Source organism: Gopherus flavomarginatus, chromosome 6 (assembly GCF_025201925.1).
Source record: "Gopherus flavomarginatus isolate rGopFla2 chromosome 6, rGopFla2.mat.asm, whole genome shotgun sequence".
In the NCBI taxonomy this organism is placed as follows: domain Eukaryota; kingdom Metazoa; phylum Chordata; order Testudines; family Testudinidae; genus Gopherus; species Gopherus flavomarginatus.
In genome coordinates this window covers 50,415,279-50,440,992 of record NC_066622.1, presented here as the reverse complement: position 1 = coordinate 50,440,992, position 25,714 = coordinate 50,415,279, and the positions used below count along the sequence as shown (strand labels likewise).

Genomic DNA, 25,714 nt, shown 5'->3' with positions numbered 1-25,714 from the left:
ACCCTGGCGGGTGTCATGGTGCCCACGGGCACCACATTGAGGACCCCTGCCTTACGAGGTTACTTTTCCAAAGAGATCATCCCCACAATGTGCCGAGGTCTTTTAAAAGCTGATACTAAGGGCCTGGCTATATTTGCAGATGTAGAATGCTGGCAGTGAAACCAGCCTTCGGAGACTGCAGCAGGGGAAAGGCTGCCGAGTGTTTACACTCTCAGCTGGAAGCTCACTGCCGTGACCACATTAGCAGCTCTTGAGATGCCAGAAAGAACAGTGCATTGTGGTAGCTATCCCAGCATTTAAGTGGCTGCAACATGCTTTTCAAATACAGGGGGTGGGGTGGAGTGTGACAGGGAGTGTGTTGTGTGTATGTGGGGGGAGAGAGAGTGGGGTTTTGGGGTGCTGAGAGTGTGTCAGCATGCTGTCCTGTAAGTTCAGACCCCCCCTCCCCTCCCACACACACTCACAACAAGCAACATTTCACACTAATGGCTTGCTATGTCCAGAGCAGATAAGCATGCCAGCTGTCCAAAAGGGAGCTTTGAAAGTGGGTATCCACATTCCTACAGCCGATTCCAAAACAATGACTAGATTGGCTACTTGACTTAAGGGGATTGTGGGACGTTTCCGGAGGCTGATCAAACTGCAGTAATGCAACGCCTAGGCCATACCGATGCCCAGGTGTTTCAGCCAAGGCGCAACAAGCATTATGCTTCTCGTGGAGGTGGATTACAAGGAGTGCTCCAGCTTTAGAGTCCAGGCGTTCTAAGTGCCTTTCCAGTGTGGAGGGGTTGAGAGTTAGGGTGCCTGGGGCTGTTTTAATGTGCTTTAACTAAGTGTAGCCTAAGGGCATGGCTACACTTGCAAATGTAGAGCTCTTTGAGTTAAACAAGCCTTTGAAGAGTGCAGTAGGGAACAGTGATTTCCCTACACCCCCGCCGAATTTCCCCAACACCCCCCCAAGTTTTGTGAGCTAGTTACATACCAATTTAGAGGCTGTTTGGAAATCTGAATTAAAACTGAAATATTAATACACACTTTAAAAGCTTATACAGTGTATGATATAATATGTGTATCTGAAAAAGAATAATAGATTTGAAAAGTATGAACATAGACTAGCTTCCTTGCATCCTTATACAGCTGTTGTTTTTTATGATGTCAGTGCATTCATTTTGGTGATGTTGGCCAACCTAATAATTTCAAATGATGATTTGTAAGCAAAGGCTAAATGAGCTCTCCCTGACAGCTAGTGATGAGCTGGGGCTGCGGGGAATGGCTTCAGGGCCAGATTGTATTTACATTCACACCTAATCTACCTAGGTATCCAGCAAACAGAGCTGTGTTGTCCAAGTGATAGATTTTGGCTGGGGTTGGGTTACAAAGCACTTGAATGTGGGGGGAAAGTGGGATGAAATGTTGTTCTTATTGTATGCGTAAAGGGCAGTAGAACTGTACTTAGCCTGTGATGATCTGAAGGCATCAAGAGAGAGGGTGGGGACCTGTCCCTCTCCACTGTTTAAAGACAGAACTGATTAGGCTCCATAGATAGTCTTTTGTTCTGTTAAGTGACCGTTTTTTTCTTTTTTTGCTTTGTGGGGACAGTGTTCCTGTGGGTACAATGTTTTTGTGTAAGGCCTGGTCCACACTATGCAGTTAAACCAATTTTAACAGCGTTAAATCGATTTAACGCTGTACCCGTCCACACTACAATGCACTTTATATCGATTTAAAGGGCTTTTCAGATCGATTTCTGTACTCCTCCCTGACGAGAGGAGCAACACTAAAATCGATATTAACATATTGATTTAGAGTTAGTGTGGCCGCAAATCGAAGTTATTGGCCTCCGGGCATTATCCCACAGTGCACCACTGGCCGCTCTGGACAGGAATCTGAACTCTAATGCACTGGCCAGGTATACAGGAAAAGCCCCGCGAACTTTTGAATTGCATTTCCTATTTGGCCAGCGTGGAGCTCTCATCAGCACAGGTGACCATGCAGAGCTCATCAGCACAGGTAACAATGCAGTCTCCTGAGAATAGAAAAAGAGCTCCAGCATGGACCGCACAGGAAGTACTGGATCTGATCGCTATATGGGGAGAGGATTCAGTGCTAACAGAACTCCATTCCAAAAGACGAAATGAAAAAATATTTGAAAAAATTTCCAAGGCTATGATGGGAAAAGGCCACACCAGGGACTCAGTGCAGTGCAGAGTGAAAGTTAAGGAGCTCAGACAAGCCTACCAGAAAACCAAAGCAGCAAAGGGAAGATCAGGGTCAGGGCCAAAAACATGCCGCTTCTACGCTGAGCTGCATGCAATTTTAGGGGGCTGCGCCACCGCTACCCCCCCCCTTGTCCATGGATTCCGAGGTGGGGGTTATAATCTCAACCATGGATGAGGATTCAGCGGAGGGGGAAGATGAGGAGGAGGAAGAGGAGGATGAGCTTGCAGAGAGCACACAGCACTCCATTCTCTCCAGCAGCCAGGAGCTTTTTGTGACCCAGACGGAATTACCCTCCCAGCCCTCCCAAGCCACTAGCCCAGACAGTGAAGCCATGGAAGCGACCTCTGGTGAGTGTACCTTTGTAAATATAAAACATGGTTTAAAAGCAAGCGTTTTTTAATGATTGATTTGCCATGAGGGCTTGGGATGCATTCGCTGCCAGTAAAGTTACTGGAAAAGTTTGTTAACTTGTCTGGGGATGGAGCGGAAATCCTCCAGGGACATCTCCATGAAGCGCTCCTGGAGGTACTCCAAAACCCTTTGCAGAAGGTTTCTGGGCAAGGCAGCCTTGTTCCGTCCACCATGGTAGGACACTTTACCACGCCATGCATGTAGCAAGTAATCGGGTATCATTGCATGACAAAGCATAGCTGCGTATGGTCCCGGTGATTGCTGGCATTCAAGAAACATCCGTTCTTTATCTCGCTCTGTTATCCTCAGCAGAGTGATATCGTTCATGGTAACCTGGTTGAAATTAAGGAATTTAAGTGCTGAGCTTTTTAGCGTTTGGCCAGCAGGAATCTTCCCAGCTACCAGCCACGCGGTGGGGGGGGGGGGGGAGAAAGGTGGGTGATTAGCAGTGATCTTCCATGATACCAGCCATGCGGTGGGGGGAGGGGTAAAGCAATTCTAGAGAATTGGATTGGGGAGGGGAGGGGTTGGCGTCTGCTGCTCCTTGTTAACAGGAAAGAAGCAGCAAAGGAAGAAGCTGTTGCCTTACCATGACCGCATGCAAGCTGAATTGTGATGTCCAGACCTGCGTCTGTGTTGATCTGTAACACCAGAGCCACAGGCACTCAATATTAAAGGTTTCCAAATGCGACCTTGTAGTGAAATCACATGTGCTATGTAAGGTGAATAGTGTTGTTCACTGTGAAAGAGTATAATCATTGTTCTGTAAAATGTATCTTTTTTAATCCTTCTCTCCCTATTTTCCCCCACTCATGCAGCTGCACATTTTTCAAGCCTCCCTACTCCATCCCGAAGGCTAGCTCAGATAAGGCGGAGGAAGAAGAGGACGCGAGATGAAATGTTCTCAGAAATCATGGAAGTAACCCGCAATGAAAGAGCTCATCTGAGGGAGTGGAAGGACGTGGTAGCAAAGTACAGGAAAGATGCCAGTGAACGTGAGGACAGGAGGAACCAATGTGAGGACAGGAGGGACCAACGTGAGGATAGGAGAGACGCTCGAGATGAGAGGTGTAGGCAGGAAGATCAGCAGTGGCGGGATGCAACGCTGGAGCTGCTGCATGATCAAACTGACATCCTCCGACGTCTGGTGGATCTTCAGGAGGAGCAGCGGGGTCACAGAGTGCCGCTGCAGCCCATGTTTAACCACCCTCAGTACTCACCATGTTCCATGTCTTCCTCACCCAGACGTGTAAGAACGCGTGGGGGAAGGCTTTGTGCACCAGCCCACTCCACCCCCGTGGACAGTCCAAACAAAAGGCTGTCATTACATTGAAATGTGCTTAATGGCCTTTTCCTTCCCTCCTATCCTCCTCCCAAACCACTCCCGGGATACCTTGTTAATTAACTTCCTCTTTTTATAATTACATGCTTTTTAAACGAAGGGGGAGGTGGGTTGCTTACAAGGAATGACTTTTAATAAAGAATACATGCTTTTTAAACGATAGTGACTTTATTTCCTTAAGCAAGCTGTAATCGAAGGGGGAGGGTGGGTTGCTTACAGGAGGAGTCAATAAAGGTGGGGTGGTTCATGAAGGAGAAACAAACACAGCAGTCACACTGTACACTGGCCCGTGATGAAACTCATTTTCAAGGCTTCTCTGATGCGCACCGCTTCCTGGTGAGCTCTTCTAATCGCCCTGGTGTCTGACTGCGCGTAATCAATGGCCAGGTGATTTGCCTCAGCCTCCCACCCCACCATAAAGGTCTCCCCCTTACTTTCACAGAGATTGTAGAGCACACAGCAAGCAGCAATAGCAAAGGGGACATTGGTTTGGCTGAGGTCTGAGCGAGTGAGTAATGTGCACCAGCGGGCTTTTAAACGGCCAAATGCACATTCTACCACCATCCTGCACTTGCTCAGCCTGTAGTTGAACAGCTCCTGACCACTGTCCAGGCTGCCTATGTATGGCTTCGTGAGCCATGGCATCAAGGGGTAGGCTGGGTCACCCAGGATAACGACAGGCATTTCAACATCCCCAACTGTTATTTTCTGGTCCGGGAAGTAAGTCCCTTGCTGCAGCCGTTTAAACAGAACAGTGCTTCTGAAGACGCGAGCGTCATGAACCCTTCCTGGCCATCCCACGTGGATGTTGGTGAAACGTCCCTTCTCATCCACCAGTGCTTGCAGCACCATTGAAAAGTACCCCTTGCGGTTTATGTACTGGGTGCCCTGGTGCTCCGGTGCCAAGATACGGATATGGGTTCCAACTATCGCCCCCCCACAGTTAGGGAATCCCATTGCAGCAAAGCCATCCACTATGACCTGCACGTTTCCCAGAGTCACAACCTTTCATAGCAGCAGCTTAACGATTGCTTTGGCTACTTGCAACACAGCAGCCCCCACAGTAGATTTTCCCACTCCAAATTGATTCCTGACTGACCGGTAGCTGTCTGGCGTTGCAAGCTTCCAGAGGGCTATTGCCACTCGCTTCTCCACTGTGAGGGCTGCTCTCATCTTGGTATTATGGCATTTTAGGGCAGGGGAAAGCAAGTCACAAAGTTCAAAGAAAGTGCTCTTACGCATGCGAAAGTTTCGCAGCCACTGCGAATCGTCCCACACCTGCAAAACTATGCGGTCCCACCAGTCTGTGCTTGTTTCCCGGGCCCAAAATCAGCGTTCAATGGGTAGAACCTCCCCCATTACCAGCAGGAGCTCCAAAGCGCAGGGGCCCGCGGTTAGGGAGAAATCAGTGTCCATGTCCTCATCACTCTTGTCTCCGCGCTGCCGTAGCTGCCTCCTCCTCGCCTGCCTTTGCAGTTCATGGTTCACCATAGACTGCACGAGAATGCGCGAGGTGTTTACAACGTCCATGATTGCGCTATTGATCTGAGCAGGGTCCATGCTTGCTGTGCTATGGCGTTTGCTTTCAGTTCACCCAGGAAAAAAGGCGCGAAATGTTTGTCTGCTGCTTTCAGGAAGGGAGGGGTGAGGCTGTACCCAGAACCACCCGCAACAATGATTTTTGCCCCATCAGGCACTGGGATCTCAACCCAGAATTCCAAGGGGCAGGGGAGACTGCGGGAACTATGGGATAGCTACGGAACAGCTACCCACAGTGCAACACTCCGGAAATCGATGCTAGCCTTGGACCATGGATGCACACCGCCGAATTAATGTACCTAGTGCGGCCGCACGCAGTCGACTTTATAATATCTGTTTTATAAAACTGGTTTATGTTAATTCGAAATTACCCTGTAGTGTAGACGTACCCTAAGAGACAGCCCAGACTGCACTAGCAGCGAGGTTCCCCCACTGAGAGCTCAGCTGAAATCACTGAGAGCTGGTGGAACCTCAAGAGACCAACTCGCAGAGATCACAGTGGCAGGTGGCAGCAGAAGGTGACTGTGCAGGGCCATTGGCAACAGAGTGGTGGAGTGAACGGTGGCACAACGAACAGCCATGGCCAGATCGAACAGTGATCAGTTGGAGGAACAAGCAAGGTGCCTTCTTGTCTCCCACCTGGAAGGTGTACTCATGTGAAAGTGCCTCTGAACTCTGAGTCTACTTTCCACTGACCAAGGACAACACTGGTGAGTGGAGTGCGGTAGAGGGAAAAGTGAGGGGCATGTTAAATAAACATTTGTTTGTTGAACTATATTTTAGTCACTTTGCTCCAGAATGCTAGATTTGTGACTGGTAAAGGAAACTTATATAAATATGTTTCCTAGTAGGCCAAGATTTAAAATGCATTATTTGCCAAGGTTGTTATCTCATATTGTTGCTATCTTGAGAGGTCATTATGTTGAAGAGTTTCTGTACTAAACATTTTTATTATTATAATTAATTTTTACATAAGAACGGTCATACTGGGTCAGATCAATGGTCCATATAGCCCAATACCCTGTCTTACAACAGTGGTCAAGGCCAGGTGCTTCAGAGGGAATGAACAGAACAAGTAATCATCAAGTGACCATCCCCTGTTGCCCATTCCCAGCTTCTGGCAAACAGGCTAGGGACACTCAGAGCATGGTATTGCATCCCTCCCCATCCTGGCTAATAGCCACTGAGGGACCTATTCTCCAGAAATTTATCTAGTTCTTTTTTTAATCCTGTTATAGTTTTGGTCTTCACAGCATCCCCTGGCAAAGAGTTCCCTGGGTTGACTTTATATTGTGTGAAGAAATACTTCCTTTTGTTTTTTTAAACCTGCTGCCTATTAATTTCATTGGGTGACTGCTAGTTCTTGTGTTATGTGAAGGATTAAATAACATTTCCTTATTCACTTTCTTCACACCAGTCAAGATTTTATAGACCTCTATCATATCCCCCTTAGTCATCTCTTTTCTAAGCTGAAAATTCCCAGTCATTTTAATCTCTCCTGTTTCATACCCCTGATCATTTTAGTTGCTCATCTGTGTACCTTTTCCAATTCCAATATAAATTTTTTAGTATGAGTGATCAGATCTGCACATACTATTCAAGGTGTGCACTTACCATAGATTTATATAGAGGCAATATGATATTTTCTGTCTTATTATCTATCCCTTTCTTAATGATTCCCAACATTCTGTTTGCTTTTGTGATTGCTGCTGCACATTGAGTGGATGTTTTCAGAGAACTATCCACAATGACTCCAAGATCTCTCTCTTGAGCGGTAACAGCTAATTCAGATGCCATAATTTTGTCTGGATAGTTGAGATTGTTTTCCAATGTGCATTACTTTGCATTTATCAACATTGAATTTCATTTGCCATTTTGTTGCCTAGTCATCCAGTTTTGTGAGATCCCTTTGTAACTCTTCGCAGTCTGTCTGGGACTTAACTATCTTGAATAGTTTTGTATCATCTGCAAATTTTGCCACCTCATTGTTTACCCTTTTTTCCAGATGAATATGTTGAACAATACTGGTCCCAGTAGTTACCCCTCAAGGATACCACTATTTATCTCTCTCCATTCTGAAAACTGATAATTTATTCCTACCCTTTGTTTCCCATCTTTTAACCAGTTACTGATCCATGAGAGGACTGCCCTCCTATCCCATGATGGCTTACTTTTCAAAAGTCAATTTAAACTAAGCACGCTTTTTTTTAATTTTTTTTTTTAGAAATCTAGATCTGTTATGTGTTTTGGTGTAACTTGCATTTTCCTTATGTTAAATTTGCATTATCCTAACAAAACATTTACTTTATTCATATCTCTTTTATATGTTGCAGGTCAACGTGAAAATGAAAAGACAAAAAACAATGCAACAATTTTTCCACTCAAAAGCCTCAAAAACTAACCAAGGGTGAAGAATACATCAAGAACCAAGAATATATCAACATATCATCTGAAGGTTCAAGTGGTATATCTACATCTGACCAGCCCGAAGCACAAATACAGCTACCTACTGAAGAAACAGTGTCTCCAAAACCTAAAGGCAGTTCCTGATGTTTGTTGGTCAAAGTGTTCCCATTTATTGAAGTTACAAAAGATGGCTACTGGTGCACTTCTTGCAAAAAAGCTTACAAAGAAGGAAAGCTTCCCAATGCTATAATTGGTAAAAGTGGAGGATCTTGGTTTGTCAAACCGATCAGCAAAGCCAATGCTGACAAACTACATGAAAAGGCTGCAAAACACCAGGCCTCTGGCATACATCAACATGCAGAAAGCCTTATAAGCCCACTTTCAAAGCCAATTTTAGAAGTACTTAATGAAGCTGTTAAGAAGGCTGGAGACACAACACAGTTCATGCAAACAAACATGGCCGTGACATCCTACTTTCTATTTAAGCAAGAGATACCACACACTACAAACTGGAGGCCAATGTTAAGTGTATCGTCACTTGTTCATCCTGAAGTGGAACACTGGTTCCAAACAAGATCAGAAAATGCTCACTATCTTTCTGCAAGAAACTCAACTGACTGGCTAGAAGCATGCGGTGCAACAGTGAAAGACTCAACAGTTGAAAAAGTGAAGAACTCTCTCACCACATTCAAAAAATTTGCATACATGGCTGATGAATGCACCGATGCAAATGGACATCAAGTATTACGTCATTGTGTGAGTTATCTTGATGTCAGGGGTAGGCCAGTAAATGCATTTCTAGATGTTTAAGTTATAGAAGACGCATCGGCTGCATCTGTGACAACCCACATCTTAGAAGAGTTAAATGCTTGTCAATTGGACCCCAAAACAGATGGCTGCTTGTGCTCTTGATGGAGCTGTAAACTTCTCTGGAAGACATGGTGGAGTACAAGCTTTGCTCAGAGAAAAGTGTAACCCTAATCTCTCCTATACACACTGCAGAGGCCATCTACTTCAACTAGCACTAGTACGAGTTGCAGAATCTTAAAAAGACATTAAAAAAAGCTATAAATTTAATGTCTTCATCATATTCTTTTTTCACAAAGAGTCCAAAAAGACTGAATATCTTGGAAAATATAGAAGATACACTGGGACTGAAGTTCAAATTAGTCCAACCTGGGAAAACCCGTTGGCTTTCTCATGAGCGATCCTTGGCTGTTGTCTTAAAATTACTTCAGCCATTATTACTGGCTTTGGAAAGTATCTACCAAGATGGGATGGATCTAAGTAGTGAGGCTGGTGGATTACTTTTGCTACTATGTTCAGAGAAGACTATTGCATTCTCTCTCTTGTAAGTCTATTGTTGAAACCACTTGGGTAATTAAACAATGCCATCCAGACATCTGCTACAACAGTAGTAGATCTTTGTCAGCAATAGAAGCTACATTTGGATCAATCAGAGACCTATCCACTGAAAAAGTACTGGAAGAAGCAAAGACTTCAGTCCAGAAGTTGACTAATGAAGGCATTTATATTGAATCCTTAAGTGAAGAAGACAAGAAGTGTTTGTTAAGACAACTGAAAAAGTACACAGACTTGATTCTTAAAAATCTACAACAGCGACTTCTAGATTCTACTCAACCTCTACGTAGCTTTTACAGATGCCTGTCCTATAAAACACCAACAGTTGAGTGGAGTGAGGCACTACCAGCAATGGGGCTGCCATGTGATCAGGACAGAATAGAGAATTTGAACACAGAGTGGAATATCATACGACGAATGAATGAAGATTTGACTTCAACTTCTTTTTTATCATCACTAGTGGTTCAACCCGATCTTTGTGTTCTGTTTCCTGGGTTGAAAGAAGTAGGAATTCATCTCATGCTACTCCCAGTCACAACAGCTACAGTTGAGTGTTCTTTTTCATCACTGAATAGAATTTTGTGTTCTGAAAGAAATTGCCTTCTGCCTGATCATGTGAATGAACTAATGAGCATATCATTTGAAGGAATGGAAGCACCAGACACAGGAGAATCCACCAAAGATGAACGCACTGCATTCAAGAAATTCATTAACAGAGTTCTGCAAAATTATAACAAGAAACCAAGAAGGATGTAGACGCAGTGCTTCATAGAAGGCTTAAGTAGCCAACTTTAATTTGTCTGATTTTAAAAAATGAGTTAAATCTAATAAAACGGTCATGAAACATTTTTTAGTTTTTACTATGGTGCCATACAGCCCACCTTCACCCTCACAGTCTGACCCCTCATTGGCCCTGACACCCCCACCCCTGTAAATTCAAATACCCCCCCTAATTTCAATTCCTGGGGAAACCACTGGTAGGGAAAGTGCTGTAGTCTGTCCACAGTGACAGCTGCCAGTGCACTGGCGTGGCCACATTAGCAACTCTTGCAATGGCCACAGAGAGCAGTGCCCTGTGGTAGCTATCCCAGCATACAAGTGGCTGCAACGTGCTTTTCAAATGGGAGGGGGGTGGAGTGTGACAGGGAGTGTGTTGTGTGTATGTAGGGGGAGAGAGAGTGGGTTTTGGCAGGCTGAGAGCATGTCAGCATGCTGTCTTGTATGTTCAGAGAGCACCAGACCTCCCCCTCCCCCGCCTCTCTCACACACACCATTCCACAGTAATAGTTGCTTTGTCTCAGAGCAGATAAGCAGCCAGCTGTCAAATGGAGCTTTCAAGGGGCATATCCAAAACAATGACAAGAGTGGCCCCTTGACTTAAGGGGATTATGGGATGTTTCCAGAGGCTGATCAGAGAGCAGTAATGCAACACCTCATTCACGCTGACGCTGGGGCGCTCCAGCTGGGGAGCATCAAACGTTATTCTACTTGCCAAGGTGGAGTACCAGGAGCGCTCTAGCCATGGAGTCAGAGCGCAATACGTGCCTTGCCAGTGTGGACGGGTAGTGAGCTAGTGTGCCCGGGGCTCCTTTAATGCACTGTAATTTGCAAGTGTAGCCAAGCCCTTAGTGTTGTAGCTTGAGCAATTGTGGGTATGCTGTAGGGTGGAGGGGTGAGGGGAGGCAGTAACTGGCAGCCATAACAGTGTGGTATTATACATCCTTGTCTGTGAGGAATAGTTAGCAAAACTAGTGAGTTTGCCAACACCTAGCATGGATGAGTTAAACATTTTACGTGATTTAAATGACCTTTGTCTTTGAAATTGCATTTCTATCTGAAAATTTTTGTACCAATGATTGTAACAAGTCCCCCCTAGGATTGCTACAGCTGAGAGGTAGAGAGTTAGAGACTTTCCTTTGTGCATTTGAGGTTTGTCAGTTACATTGTGCTGCTGCTGATGACACAAACCCTGCTCCCCCAGCCCACCCAAAGTGTGCTACCGGCTAGAGCAGAACCGAAAGCAGCAGACAGAGAGTTGCACAGTGAATGGAAGGAAGGGCACATTTGAGGAGGATAGGTGTGGTTTTTTTCCCAAACTGCCCAAAACAGCCGCAGGGAGCCCAGGGACTCACACACATGCTCTTCCAGGAGTGGTCTAGGAGATGCTGAATTGTAAAAAATTAAAAAGTTTAGCAAAAAAAAAAAATCCAGTTGGCGGCATTGCTTTAAGAGCACTGTCAACCCTGAGTACTCACAAATCAGACATGCAGCTGTTCTCAGCCCTGAGACTGGCTTAAAATTAATGAGATTTTATAAACCATCAATTAATTGGGGCTCTGTGTATTGCCTTCTGGGTTTTGAACCTTGGCTTACGTTTTCCAGCTTTTCTTCACACCCACAAGGGCCAGAAACTTGCAGGATATTTTTAAACGCAAACTGCGATTCTCCCACAATCACCGGACTCCAGTAGCTGGTGCTTTCCAAAACACCAAATATCCTGAGCCTTGTGATGAAATCACAAAAGTTGGTGACACTGCTTTACATACAGAGATAAGACACGTGGGTTAAAATGCAGTTATTGCTCTCTTCCAGGAGTGCTGAGGCCAGACCAGGCTTCCAGCAGGATCTGACTGGGGACACTCTACTCAATGTTCACACTCTTTTCTAATCATCAGAGCTCCTACCCACTTCCTCTCTGCTCGTGGTGCCAGGCCAGTTCCGTAACTTTGGGCTCGGCTACTTGCAAACTGGAATAAATCCAAAGAACTCCACCAGTGTGAATTCCTGCTTTTCATTATTTCAATGCCTGTTTATGAGGGGGCCATCCTTCAGATTAAAATGTCCTCTTTCAATATAATGGGAGCCAGTTTTTAATCAGTTTAATGTCAGTAGAAACAGAACCTTCTTAATCCAGAATCAGAGTGCACACACAGACAGGCACGGAGATGACAGCCTGAATTCAAATGGACGGCGTTGACTGGGTTCTAATTTTCATGGTGACACATAGCACAAAACCCTACGTGTTCCCATTACGTCTCTTAACATTTTAGAAGAGTTTGAAGTTTTCCTCCACCGACTGAAATTTCTGTCTTTCACACCAGTGTTGAGCTCACAGAAATATTTCAGAGCAAAGGAATTAAACAAACAAGGGAGAGGGGAAGGAAATCTCCCCAAACCTATTTTTTCCTTCCATTCCCCCATTCCCATTTTTCCCCAATCCTTGATGTACATGACTGGTCACCAGGCCTGATCAATTCTGAAGAGAGCATGATGAGAAGGAAGACATCCTCAGAGCTGGGGATCTGTTTGCAGATGGTTTGCCAAGAGGAAGTGAAGGCCTCAAATATATTGAATACAGGCCTCACAAGGAGTACCGGCTCTCAAAGCCATCAGCTTTTTCCAGTAACGTACCGGACTCTGCCCCGCCTCCAACAATACCAGGTCATTTAACCCTATGGTGCAATCGTAGCAGCCACCGTGACTTCCTGTTAATTAAGAGGATCCGCTGCATTGACCTGTAATACTGTTACTTGGGGACAGTCTATGCACAGCAGCAGGGAGGCCTCAGTGCATGGCACACCCAGCAGATGGAGCTTCTCCTTGCACAGGCTTTAGTAGTGCAGGATGGTACATGGGGGCATGCCTGCTGCAAGCTGCTGGCCCAGCTGGAGGCAATGCGAGCACTGCTAAAGCATGCTGTTCTCCAGCAACTGCAGCCCACACAGGATACAGGGCGAGGTTTGCAGAGGCACAAAGTTGAGCTAGGCCCCTAAGTCCCAGAAGGAGCCAATGGGAGTTGGGCACCTACCCAGGCCTTAAGGCATGCATACTCAAAAAGGGTCCCAATCCCAGCAATAGAATGTTCAAAGCTGGAGCTTCCAGGGCTCCCCTCCCTGGCAGCAGGCTCGTCAGTCAATAAAAGCCCAATACAGCCCCCTGTTACCAAGTGGTAACTCCCAGTGCTTTCCCTAGAGACAGGCTCCCTTCCTGCACTTAGGTTCACCTGCCTTCCCCAGCCCTGGGCATCCTGGGCACCTTCCTCAAGGCCCCCCACTGACACTTCCTGTTTTCCTCCCTACTTCTCTGACTTATGGACCCACATGCCCCCTGTGACCCCTCCTAGGTGGTACTTAGCTAGCCACTGGTGCACTGGGCCTGCTCTGCCCCCTGTGAGCAGCAGGAAGCCTCTCCCGACCCCAGTTCTTTTTACAGACCTTTTTTAAGCCCTGTGCAGACTTCCCATTTGTGCCTTTCACATTTCCCCCGAGCCCTAGTGTCATAAACAGATAGTTAAGGGTTAATATCTCTTTTACCTGTAAAGGGTTAACAAACAAGGAACCAAACACCTGACCAGGGGACCAATCAGGAGACAAGATACTTTCAAATCTCGGTGGAGGGAAGCCTTTGTTTGTGTTTTTGGGTTTGGCTTTGTTCTCTCTGGGTTCTGAGAGTAACCACACGTACCTACAGGCTCTCTAATCTTCTGTTCAAATTTAGTAAGTACTAAGGTAGAAAGGCTGTTTAGTCTTTTTGATTGCTTTTTCTTTATTTGCAAATGTGTATCTGGCTGGTAGAAATTAAATGTGTATCTGGCTGGTAGAGTTTTAATGTGTATTTGGCTGAAAGTATTTTAAATTGTATTTCTGTTGGAGGAGGCTTTTTCTCCAGTTTCTATAAGCTTACAGACCCTGTACTTTTACCATCTAAAGTACAGAGACACCTTTTACTTTTTTCTTTCTTTTTATTAAAAGTTTTGCTTTTAAGATCTGTCTGATTTTTTCCCCCTTGTTGAGGCTCAAGGGAATTGAGTCTGTACTTAACAGGGAAGGAGAAGGGAGGGGAAGGGTGGAATCCCTTTGTTTTGGATTCACGGAGCGTGAATCTGTCTATCTCTCCAGGAGACCTAATTTCTCTGGGTTGTGATTCAAGGAGTTTGAATCACAGTAATCTTCCAGGGTAACCCAGGGAGGGGAAGGCTGGGAAAGGCAACGGTGAGGAAAGGGGTTTACTTTCCTTGTGTTAAGATCCAGGGGGTCTGGGTCTTGGGGGTCCCCAGGAAAGGTTTTGGGGGGACCAGAGTGTATCAGGCACTGGAATTCCTGATTGGTGGCAGCTTATCAGATCTAAGCTGGTAATTAAGCTTAGAGGAATTCATGCTGGTACCCCAACTTTTGGACTCTAAGGTTTAGATTGGGGAAATATACCATGACACCTAGTATCATTGCAGCTGCTGGAGAATCTCTTTCCATGCCAGTGACAGAGGGCTGTGAAGTCCTGGGCAGCCATGTTCATACAACATAAGGCCAGAGGTAACTACTAGCCTATCTAGCCCAAGCTGCTGGATAGTACAAGCCAGAGAATGCCACGCAGCTACCCCTGCATTGAGCCCATTGACTTGTGTTTGGCTAATGCGTCCCTCAGCAAGGCAGCCTGGCTGGATCTGCAGACCCCAATGAACAGAGAGTCCAGCACTTCCTGGGAGAGTTTGTGCAGCACTTTTTGTTGAAAGCGTGTCCCTCCCATATTTCTAATGTGAATGTGTCTGGCTGTGACTCCAGCCAGTGGTTCTGGTTCTGCCTTTCTCAGTGAGTTCAGTACCTGGGATATGCTCCCTGGGGAGACATTTACGTGCTGTGGTTGAGTTGAGTTCTCAAAGTCTCTCAGGCACGTTCTCCAGCCTTCAAGTCATTGTCACGGCTCCCATGTCTGCAATTTTTCAAAATCTGTTTTCAAATGAGGCCCCCAGGGCGCAGTGTCCAGCATCAGTCCAGCCAGGCTGGGGAAGCAGCAAGGACCTGATCTGATGGTTGGATCTGAATGTCTGTGGCTAGGGGCAGGTGGAGGTTTTTCGCCCCCTGCCATTCGCGAAATGACTTTCACTGGCCATATAATGGGGTCTACAGACCACATACTGAGCTTCGGCTGAAGCGGGAGGGGAGTCTCTCCTTTCTGCGGGCAAGCAGCCCAGCCACACCCATGCACAGCTGCCAGAGCTGCCAGTCATGGAGGCAGGCACCCAGCTGCGTGCATTGAAGGAAACAAAGCCTGCTACAAAGGGGAGAGTGCGGAGAGGGGAGGGGAGGCAGAAAGACCTTGAACAGCGGAAGGGCAGCACCCCTGCTCCAGGCTGCCTTCCTGAGCAAAACTCAGAGACTGAAGCACACTTCTGGACTCAGGAAAGTGCAGAGTCAAAGAACTGCCCTGACCAGGGGCAAACTAATGAGGGTCCTGGTGAAGGCAGCTGCTACTTGGAGTCGGTGACAGAAGTGGGGTCTGTGTGCAGAGGCCCCTCCCTGCAGAGATGGGAAGCCAAAAACAAAACAGAGCTTCCTCTCCTTTTTCCCCCCTTCTACCTACACATGAGAACTATGGAGGTGACTCAGCTCCTTCAATGGCTGGCAGACTCCACAACCCAACAACAGCTGACGGAACAGATGGAAGCTCACCAGCAACAGCTGTTACAATGGGTGGCCGCTAGTACCAGCTGCTACCCCCCAGCATCCCACTTCTGTGGGAAACACATACCCCCCAATACAGGGGATCACTCCAGTCCCGGCACTCCCCACGATGACAGCGGATGATGATCCCAGAGCATTCCTGATAACCTTTGAAAGGGTAGCCACGACTCCAACCTGGCCCCCAGCCCAGTGAGCAGTCTGACTCACCCCACTCCTCATGGAAGAAGCCCAGGCAACGTATCGAGGTCAGGATGACACGGCAGCCCAAGACTACGAGCAAGTGAAGGCAGCCATATTGGATATGGATATGGCTACTGGCGATGGTTAAAACCAGAATCTTGAATGGGGCCCCAAGTTGCCAAGCTCATAGTCCTAGAACAGTTCATACAGATTCTTCTGCTGGTCATGACTGGGTTTGCATGCACCTGGAGCTAACCCTAGCTGAGGCATCCTCCCTCTTGGAGGGATATCTTAGGTTGGATATTAGGAAAAACTTTTTCACTAGGAGGGTGGTGAAGCACTGGAATGGGTTACCTTGGGAGGTGGTGGAATCTCCTTCCTTAGAGGTTTTTAAGGTCAGGCTTGATGAAGCCCTAGCTGGGATGATTTAGTTGGGGATTGGTCCTGCTTTGAGCAGGGGGTTGGACTAGACAGCCTCCTGAGGTCCCTTCCAACCCTGATATTCTATGATTCTATGGCTCCCAATATACTAGGGAAGGAAATGAGCCAGGGACCCAAAAGTGGTGGTCCTTCTTGGGTGAACTCCAGGAAGACTCAGACTGTTATCCAACCGACTGGCAGCTTAAGGGGCAGGAAAATACTTCAAGGTCCATGGGTCAGATTTCCCCACAACAGTAGGCCCATGCCCTTAACTCCCCTACCAACTCCTCATCCCATATCTACACAGGAACAGGGGCTCGCTGCAACTCAGCAAGAAGGCAACGCAGCTGCCAGAAGACAAGGGACAGGCATAATGATCTGTTACTCCTGCAGACAAAAGGGGCACAGATTCTGCAACTGCATCTACATGGAGTACAACTTTGGACTGGTCTGGATCAGAGAGAATAGGGCATGAAGAAAAAGCCCGAGGAAACTCACAATCCCAGTTTAAGTGGAGGGTGAAAAGACACTGGCCCTCATAGACTCGATGTGTGATCAGACAAATAGCCAAGGTGGCAAGGAAACTCAAGAAGGGGAAAATCCCAATCAGATGTATCCATGGAGATATACTTCATCACGACAATAAGACTAACCATTGATGGGCACCAAGGACAGAGGAGAGAATGTGTGTCAACAGACCTCTGCTACCCTCAGATATTAGGCTTGGACTGCCTGTAGTTCTCCGAGCTCTTACAGAAGTTTCCCCTAGCACCAGGACCCAAAGAAGACACCCCAGAGGAGATGCTGGGGTGTGTGTGTCTTGTTCCCTTTTAAGGATCCTGACCTCCTGACTCAAGGAAAGAAAATCTCAGAAATGGATAGTGAGGAGAGAGCAAAGGGAAGTGACAGAGGCAGTCCCTTCCATAGTTATAATGGAGGCCACAAATGCTGGAACTGATGCCTGTGAGGCAGATGAGCCCGGAGAAGAAACATCCATGAGCCCTGATACACCACTCCCTCTGCAACTTGACCTGGAGAATCTAACCAGGTTCTCTGATTTCCACATGCAACAAAGAAATGATGAGACCTTGAGTTGAGCCTTCGAACAAGTAGTCATGATAGATGATGAAGATGTGGATCCCCTAAAGGCCCAGCAGTACCCACATTTTGCCCTGAGGGCAGACTGGTTATATCATGTTGACCAAGACAAGCAGATACAAGATATAAGGACGCAATTGCTAGTTCGACACATATACCGCTGTGGGTTAGTGCATTTGGCCCACACAACACCATGTGCAGTACAACTGGGGAAAGACAAGACATAACTGAGAATCCTGGCCCAATACTTTTGGCCAGGAGTCTTTAAGGAGGTTAAGGATTTCTGCACTTCATGTTCCAAATGTCAATTGACGGCCCCTAAGGAAAGCCCACAAGCCCCACTATTGCCTCTCCCCTTGGTGGATGCCCCCATTGAAAGGATAGGGATTGACTTTATAGGTCCCCTAGAGAAGAACACCTCGGGACATCAGCATATACTTGTCATTGAGGATTATGTCACCAGACACCCAGAAGCTATACCACTATAGTCTATGAATGCTAAGAAGATAGCCAAGGAGCTACTGAAAGTCCTTGCGAGGGTTGGGTTTCCCAAAGAAGTACTGGTGGACCAGGGGACAAATTTCACATCCCAGCTGATGGGAGAGGTATGGGAACTATTATAAATCAAACCCTGATGCACATCCACGTACCACCACCCCAACAGATGGCCTTGGGGAAAGGGTCAATCAGACACTCAAGGGGATGCTCAAGAAGTTCATTGCCCAGGATCCCTGACACTGGGACCAACTACTCCCAGTAGAGAGGTGCACCAAGCTTCAACAAGGTTTTTGCTATTCATGTTGCTATTTGGATGACAGTCGAGGGGCATACTCGACCTGGTACAGGGCATCTGGGAAGGCCAATAACCAAGAGCTGAGAACATAGCACAGTGTGGTTTAAAGTTACTTGAAAGGCTGGAGGCCATGCACGTCCTTCAAATGAGTCCTGTTGCTTCTTCCAAGCTCTGAGGCAAAGTTAATGGCCAAATGGCAGGACCCTTACGAGGTATCAAAGAAAATGCGGACTGTAGACTACGTGATTAGACAGCCAGGGAAGAGAAAGGAACAGCAGGTATATCATGTAAACTTACCAAAGCCCTGGAAAGGCCAGGGAAAACCTTTTTGTCACACTGTTTCTGGAGAAACTGGAACTAGGACTCCAAGGTGATGACTGCCTAAAGAAAGGCTTCGTACCTTCAGACAGAACTTGAGCCAGCCAGGAGCAAAAGGAGCAGGAGTTCCAGCTAGTGGCAACTTTCCCATAGATATTCTCATATCTACCTGGGAAGATGTTCCTAGCACAACATCACATTAGTACAGAACCTGATAAAGTAAAATGGGAAGGGCTCCTACCAATCCCCAACAAGTTGAGGGGGGCTGCCAAGAGAGAGATCAGGACCATGTTGATAGAAGAGGCCCAGAGTGAGTGGAGGAGCCCCATCATGCTGGTCTCAAAACCAGATGGCTCACTACATTTCTGCATACACTTCAGGAAAGCAAATGTGATTTCCAAATTCGACGCCTACCTCATGCCATGAGTGGATGAACTCTTAGAGTGACTGGGAGAAGCCAAATACATCACCACTTTGGATTTAACGAAAGAGTATAGGCAGATTCCCTTAACACTGGATGTCCAAAGATGACAGGCTTTTCTACGCCACTCGGCCTGTTCCATTTTAGGACCATGCCTTTTGGGTTACACAAGACAGCAGTCACATTTCAGCATTTGATGGACCAAATACTCCAACAGCACAGTCAATATGCGGTGACATACTTAGACAGTGTAGTGATCTGTAGTAAGGATTGGGACTCCCATCTAGTTAAGAACATAAGAACTTAAGAATGGCCGTACCGGGTCAGACCAAAGGTCCATCTAGCTCAGTATCTGTCTACTGACAGTGGCCAATGCCAGGTGCCCCAGAGGGAGTGAACCTAACAGGCAATGATCAAGTGATCTCTCTCCTGCCATCCATCTCCCATCCTCTGACGAACAGAGGCTATGGACACCATTCTTTACCCACCCTGGCTAATAGCCATTTATGGACTTCACCACCATGAATTTATCCAGTTCTCTTTTAAACACTGCCTTAGTTCTAGCTTTCACAACCTCCTCAGGTAAGGAGTTCCACAGGTTGACTGTGCACTGCATGAAGAAGAACTTCCTTTCATTTGTTTTAAACCTGCTGCCCATTAATTTCATTTGGTGACCCCTAGTTCTTGTATTATGGGAATAAGTAAATAACTTTTCCTTATCCACTTTCTCAACATCGCTCATGATTTTATATACCTCTATCATATCCCCCCTTAGTCTCCTCTTTTCCAAGCTGAAGAGGCCTAGCCTCTTTAATCTTTCCTCATATGGGACCCTCTCCAAACCCCTAATGATTTTAGTTGCCCTTTTCTGAACTGTTTCTAGTGCTAGAAAATCTTTTTTGAGGTGAGGAGACCACATCTGTACACAGTATTCAAGATGTGGGTGTACCATGGATTTATATAAGGGCAATAATGTATTCTCAGTCATATTCTCTATCCCCTTTTTAATGATTCCTAACATCCTGTTTGCTTTTTTGACCGCCTCTGCACACTGCGTGGACATCTTCAGAGAACTGTCCACAATGACTCCAAGATCTTTTTCCTGACTTGTTGTAGCTAAATTAGCCCCCATCATATTGTATGTATAGTTGGGGTTATTTTTTCCAATGTGCATTACTTTACATTTATCCACATTAAATTTCATTTGCCATTTTGTTGCCCAATCACTTGGTTTTGTGAAATCTTTTTGAAGTTCTTCACAATCTGCTTTGGTCTTAACTATCTTGAGTAGTTTAGTATCATCTGCAAACTTTGCCACCTCACTGTTTACCCCTTTCTCTAGATCATTTATGAATAAATTGAACAGGATTGGTCCTAGGACTGACCCTTGGGGAACACCACTAGTTACCCGTCTCCATTATGAGAATTTACCATTAATTCCTACCCTTTGTTCCCTGTCTTCTAACCAATTCTCAATCCATAAAAGGACCTTCCCTTTTATCCCATTACTGCTTAATTTATGTAAGAGCCTTTGGTGAGGGACCTTGTCAGAGGCTTTCTGGAAATCTAAGTACACTATATCCACTGGATCCCCCTTGTCCACATTTGTTGACCCCTTCAAAGAACTCTAATAGATTAGTAAGACACGATTTCCCTTTACAGAAACCACGTTGACTATTGCTCAACAGTTTATGTTTTTCTATGTGTCTGACAATTTTATTCTTAACTATTGTTTCGACTAATTTGCCCGGTACCGACATTAGACTTACTGGTCTGTAATTGCTGGGATCACCTCTAGAGCCCTTTTTAAATATTGGCATTACATTAGTTAACTTCCAGTCATTGGGTACCGAAGCCGATTTAAAGGACAGGTTACAAACCTTAGTTAATAGTTTCGCAACTTCACATTTGAGTTCTTTCAGAACTCTTGGGTGAATGCCATTGGGTCCCGGTGACTTGTTAATGTTGAGTTTATCAATTAAAGTTAAAGTTGCCGCTATCCTCCGATCACTAATAAAAGTCAGGGTAACGTCAAATTCCACAAAATGTGCAACAGGAAAGGAAGAGGCCCGTTACTGGGGGACATAGAGTCAGTGGAGGACATGTTCGATCCTTAGTCAACAAGGTTCATGCCTCACAGGCCTACGAGATGCTCTTGACCAGCAGGAGGGGAGGGATAGCTCAGTGGTTTGAGCATTGGTCTGCTAAACCCAGGGTTGTGAGTTCAATCCTTGAGGGGACCATTTAGGGAACTGGGGTAAAAATCTGTCTGGGGATTGGTTCTGCTTTAAGCAGGGGGTTGGACCTGGTGACCTCCTCAGGTCCCTTCCAACCCTGATATTCTGTGAGTGCTGTATTGCCTGGACTTCAAAAAGGAATTCATAGTACAAACAGAAGCAGCAGAATCAGGGCTGGGGCCATCATTTCAGATGAAGAGGAACACCCGATAGTCTATATCAACCATAAACTCTTCCCTGTGAGAAAGCATACTCAGTGATAAAGCAGGAGTGCTTGGCTGCCAAATGGGCAAGAGAGAGCCTGTGATACTATCTCCTAGGAAACAAGCTCACGCTAGTTACAGATCACATGCCTGCCTCTGTGCTGACTAAATGTGATGGATGAGTCAAACCAAGGATCATGAGATGGTATGTGTTGCTATACCCATATGCCTTCTGGATATAACACCAGGCAGGAGGTTTGCATCATAACACAGATTTTCCATCTACAGAAGTAGCCTATGACAGTCAAGGCCGGGTCCTGGTCTAGCAGGGGAGGAGATGTAATGGAGTCTACAGACACATACTGAGCTTGGGCAGGAGGGAAGGGAGTCCCTCCTGTCTGCCAATAAGCATCCCACCCACACTCAGCTGGCAGGCACCTGAGGGTGACCAGGTATTCTGGAACACCCGGTCAAAAAGGGACCCTGATGGCTCCGGTCAGCACCACTGACCAGGCCATTAAAAGTCAAGTTGGTGGTACTGCAGCGCTAAGACAGACTAGTTCCTCCCTGTCCTGGCTGGCACCGTGCTGCACCACAGAAGCAGCCAGCAAGGTAGCTCCCTTTTATGGACCCGACAGCCAATTAGCTATAAAATCCCTCTTAGTAGCTATTCTCTACTTGATTTATCTGTGTAACCCTTCTGCCCCTCTGAATTGGCAGCAACAATGGCCGGGTTCAGTATCCAGGGGTTCCGTTTCAATAACACAATGCATAACCGGCTCGAGTCCCCACCCAGTGACCTGGGACACTTACATACCACCATCCCGGGTGCCTCTAGGAGGCAATACTTCCCCTCTCGCAAGCATGGAGTCTGAGTGTAGCAAAATCCTTTTAATAAAGGAGGGAAACAATGCGGCATCGCATTGGAGAAACACCACAAACAGGATTATAACACAAACCATAAGCAAAAAACCCACCTCCAAGTACGTTTGGCAATGTCCTTCCCAGTTAGGGTCTTAAGTCCAATCACCCCAAAGTCCAACAACCCAAAAGTCTCTGGTCAGTGCTACCCCAGAGTTGAAAAGTTTATCTGCAGAGTTTTACCCCCCTCAGCCCGGGTGGAAATGGGGGGAGGGCCCACACAGAGTGGTAAGGGCACCTTACATGGGCCAAGGCCAACTGCTCCACCTCTCCGTGGATTCTGCTGCAGCCTTCACCATGACCAGCTCCACTTCACCAGCCGTGCCTCTCCTCCAGCCATCCCCACAAACCACTCCACTCCACTCACTGTTCCATGAGCTGCTCCAACATGCTGCAAACTGCTCCGCTCTGCCAGCCACTTAGCAATAGGTCTTCAGGCTCCCCCACTAGTTAGCACAGAACTCCATGCTCTCAGCTCAGTAATTCCAGCTCTTTAGTGATTTCAACTCTTAGGGATTTCAGCTCATAGTAGGGGAGCCCCAGTGCTGGTGCAGTATTGGCCTAACATGAATTCAGCTCAGCAGCCTTTAGATGGACTCCTAATAGAATCAAAATTAGCTCTACTCTTTAACAGTGGAGAGAGGAGGCTATACAATTGGTGTTCCAGGCTCTCAAAAGGGGCCCATACCATCAGGTACACACACCAGTCCCCAACCTCTCTCAATTACTGGGTTTTGGAACCCATGTCCCTTGTCACTTAATTTATATTGAGACATCTCTGTCATAAAGCAGTCTCGTAGTTCCTCATTCACATAATTGGGTGACAACACTTTATTCCTCTTGCCCCAGTAACAAAGAAATTGGGGATCCCAGAGCTGTCAAAATAACCATCCCAGGCTGCCATGCACTATGCTAGATGGGGTGGGTGTGCCAATGCAAATACTTAAAATTCCTTTCCACACTCCCCATAATTCACCACCAGATGTCAGGGTAGGGCTCATCCTGACTCTGCTTACCCATGTAAAGGTTAAAAGTCATTGTGATGCATAGATAAAAGGAAGTGAGTGAGCACCTGGCCAAAAGAGCCAATGGGAAAGCTAGAACTTTTTAAAATGGAAATGAGACTCCCCTTTTGTTGTTCTTTGGAGAGAGGGAACAGAACAGCAATGCTGTAAAAAGCTTTGGGCCAGGTATGAATAATCATCAGGTCATACCTAGAAACTACTCCTTTTAAACCACAGATATGTAAGTAGATCAGGGAATGGTAGGAAGATGCAATTAGATTTATCTCTTTTTTATTTTTTTATGGCTTGTGGACTTCTCTGTGCTAACTCCAAATGCTTTTGTTTTGCATGTAACCTCAAGAAACTATTGTTGATACCTAATCCTTGTATTTGCTCTTTTTAAATTTAGCAGTAGCCTGAGTTTCCAGATGTATTTTCTTTCTTTTTGTTTTTAATAAAATTTGCCTTTTTTAAGAACAGGATTGGATTTTTGTGTCCTAAGAGGTTTGTGCACATTGTTTAATTAGATGGTGGCAACAACTGATTTCCTTTGTTTTTCTTTCTCAGCTCTTCCCCAGAGTGGGGGGGGTGAAAGGGCTTGAGGGTACCGCCCAGGAAGGACCAAGTGCACCTTCCTGGATTCTCAAAGGAGTTTTTGTACTTGGGTGGTGGCAGCATCTACCCATCCAAGGTCAGAGAAAAGCTGTAACCTTGGGAGTTTAATACAAGCCTGGAGTGGCCAGTATTAATTGTAAGAATCCATGCGGACCCCCACTTCTACACTCAAAGTGCCAGAGTGGGGAATCAGCCTTGACAACCCTACATTTCTGGCCCCACCCCGGAGCCCACACCCCAGTTAGAGCCCTCACCCCCTCCTGCACCCCAACCCTCTACCCCAGCCCAGTGAAAGTGAGTGAGGGTGGGGGAGAGCGAGCCACTGAGGGAAGGGGAATGTAGTGAGTAGGGGTGGGGCCTCAGGGAAAGCGCAGGATAGGGGCAGGGCCTTGGGAAGGGGTAGGGCTACTGTATTTGGTTTTGTGCAACTAGAAAGTTGCCCTAGGGCACCCAGCTGCACCCAGTGAAGGAACCAAGACCTGCTACAAATGGGAGAGAGCAGTGAAGAGAGAGGGAGAAAGGCCTGGAACAGCGGAGAGACAGCACCCCTGCTCCAGGCTGCCTCCCTGGGCACAGCTCAGAGACTGAGGCGTACTTCCGGACTCAGTCAGAGTCAAACAATTGCCCTGCTGGGGCAAACTAAGAGGTCCTGGTAAGGGCAGCAGTGACCCCCGCCCCGGACCACACCTCGAGCTGGTGACAGCTGGTCACTGGAATTCCTGCCTCTGGGCAGCCGCCCGGGGGGGGCAAGTGGGGCCCCCAAGAGAACGAATGAGGCTCCCGCCCCGACCCTGCCTCTGTCCCTCACCTGGAGCCTCAGCGCATCCAGGAGCATCCCAGAACGGCCTGGAGCTCGCAGCCCTGCCCCCTTACCACGCGCTCTGAGCAGGGCGGAGTTCAGGCCCCGGTGGAATCACGCTGCAGCTGTCAAGTGAAGCTCCTGGGTGCGCTGAGGCTCCAGGTGAGGGGGGAGCCAGGGGTAAGGGGCTGAGGCCTGGGGGGTTGGCTAAGGGGCAGGGAGTCCCAGGGACACTTAGGGGGTAGATGTGGGGGGGGGCTGTCAGGGGACAGGGAACGGGAGGTTGGATTGTGGGCCTTCCGGGGTCTGTCAGGACTCAGCGAGGAGGGGGGGTGGATAGGGGTCGGGGCTGTCAGGGGACAGGGAACGGGAGGTTGGATTGTGGGCCTTCCGGGGTCTGTCAGGACTCAGCGAGGAGGGGGGGTGGATAGGGGTCGGGGCAGTCAGGGGACAGGGAGCAGGAGTGGGGTCCCGGGGTGGTGGTAAGGGGTGGAGATGGGAGCCTCTGGGGGATGGTGAGGGGACAAGGAGCAGGATGGGTTGGGATTCTGAGGGGAGCAGGTAGTTGGGGGGCAGGAAGTGGGCGGGGGTCGGATAGGCTGGCAGGGCCAGGCTGTTTGGGAGGCACAGCCTTCCCTACCCTAAAGCTCATTCAGCAGTTTGAGGCTTGCAGAAGAGCCAAGCTGTTAGCTTTTCCATTAGGGTTACCATCCCTTTCCCTTATCAAATGCCAAATTATAGTCTATATTCAATTTCAGTGCTATAGGGAGATTCATGTCAGGAGAGGGCAGCTTCATTTAAAATTAGCCACTGGGGGGAGGGATCACATGAAAAGAGCAATATTCTTCCCAACCCTACCAAGGGAGACTCCCCCTCCCCTGCATTCCCTGAGGCTCCAGAGGGGTTAATTCAGTGGTTCTCATACTTTTATACTGGTGACCCCTTCCACATAGCAAACCTCTGAGTG

General features: G+C 47.1%; 2 protein-coding genes across 2 annotated transcripts in view; one reads left to right on the top strand and one right to left on the bottom strand.

The window, feature by feature from the left end:
- The window catches only part of MST1R (macrophage stimulating 1 receptor), a 91,169-nt gene extending 68,521 nt beyond the window's left edge, over positions 1 to 22,648 (bottom strand). The window contains exon 1 of the mRNA XM_050958634.1: positions 22,573 to 22,648. The gene's annotated coding sequence lies outside the window, so the exon portion shown is untranslated. The remainder of the gene's footprint in view (positions 1 to 22,572) is intronic.
- Positions 1,847 to 4,193, top strand: LOC127053656 (troponin T, cardiac muscle-like). The gene is made up of 3 exons (XM_050958743.1): positions 1,847 to 2,567; positions 3,450 to 4,079; positions 4,177 to 4,193. The coding sequence occupies exons 1-2, from the start codon at positions 2,354 to 2,356 to the stop codon at positions 3,962 to 3,964; spliced, it is 729 nt and encodes a 242-aa protein (XP_050814700.1). The 5' UTR covers positions 1,847 to 2,353; the 3' UTR covers positions 3,965 to 4,079; positions 4,177 to 4,193.
- Positions 22,649 to 25,714: the final 3,066 nt, after the last annotated feature.

Bases quoted from the DNA above. Each gene is read 5' to 3' on its own strand.
- LOC127053656 (XM_050958743.1), top strand. From the start codon at position 2,354: ATGGATTCCGAGGTGGGGGTTATAATCTCAACCATGGATGAGGATTCA. The intron at 2,568-3,449 runs GTGAGTGTACCT...CCACTCATGCAG, and splicing joins AGCCATGGAAGCGACCTCTG to CTGCACATTTTTCAAGCCTC.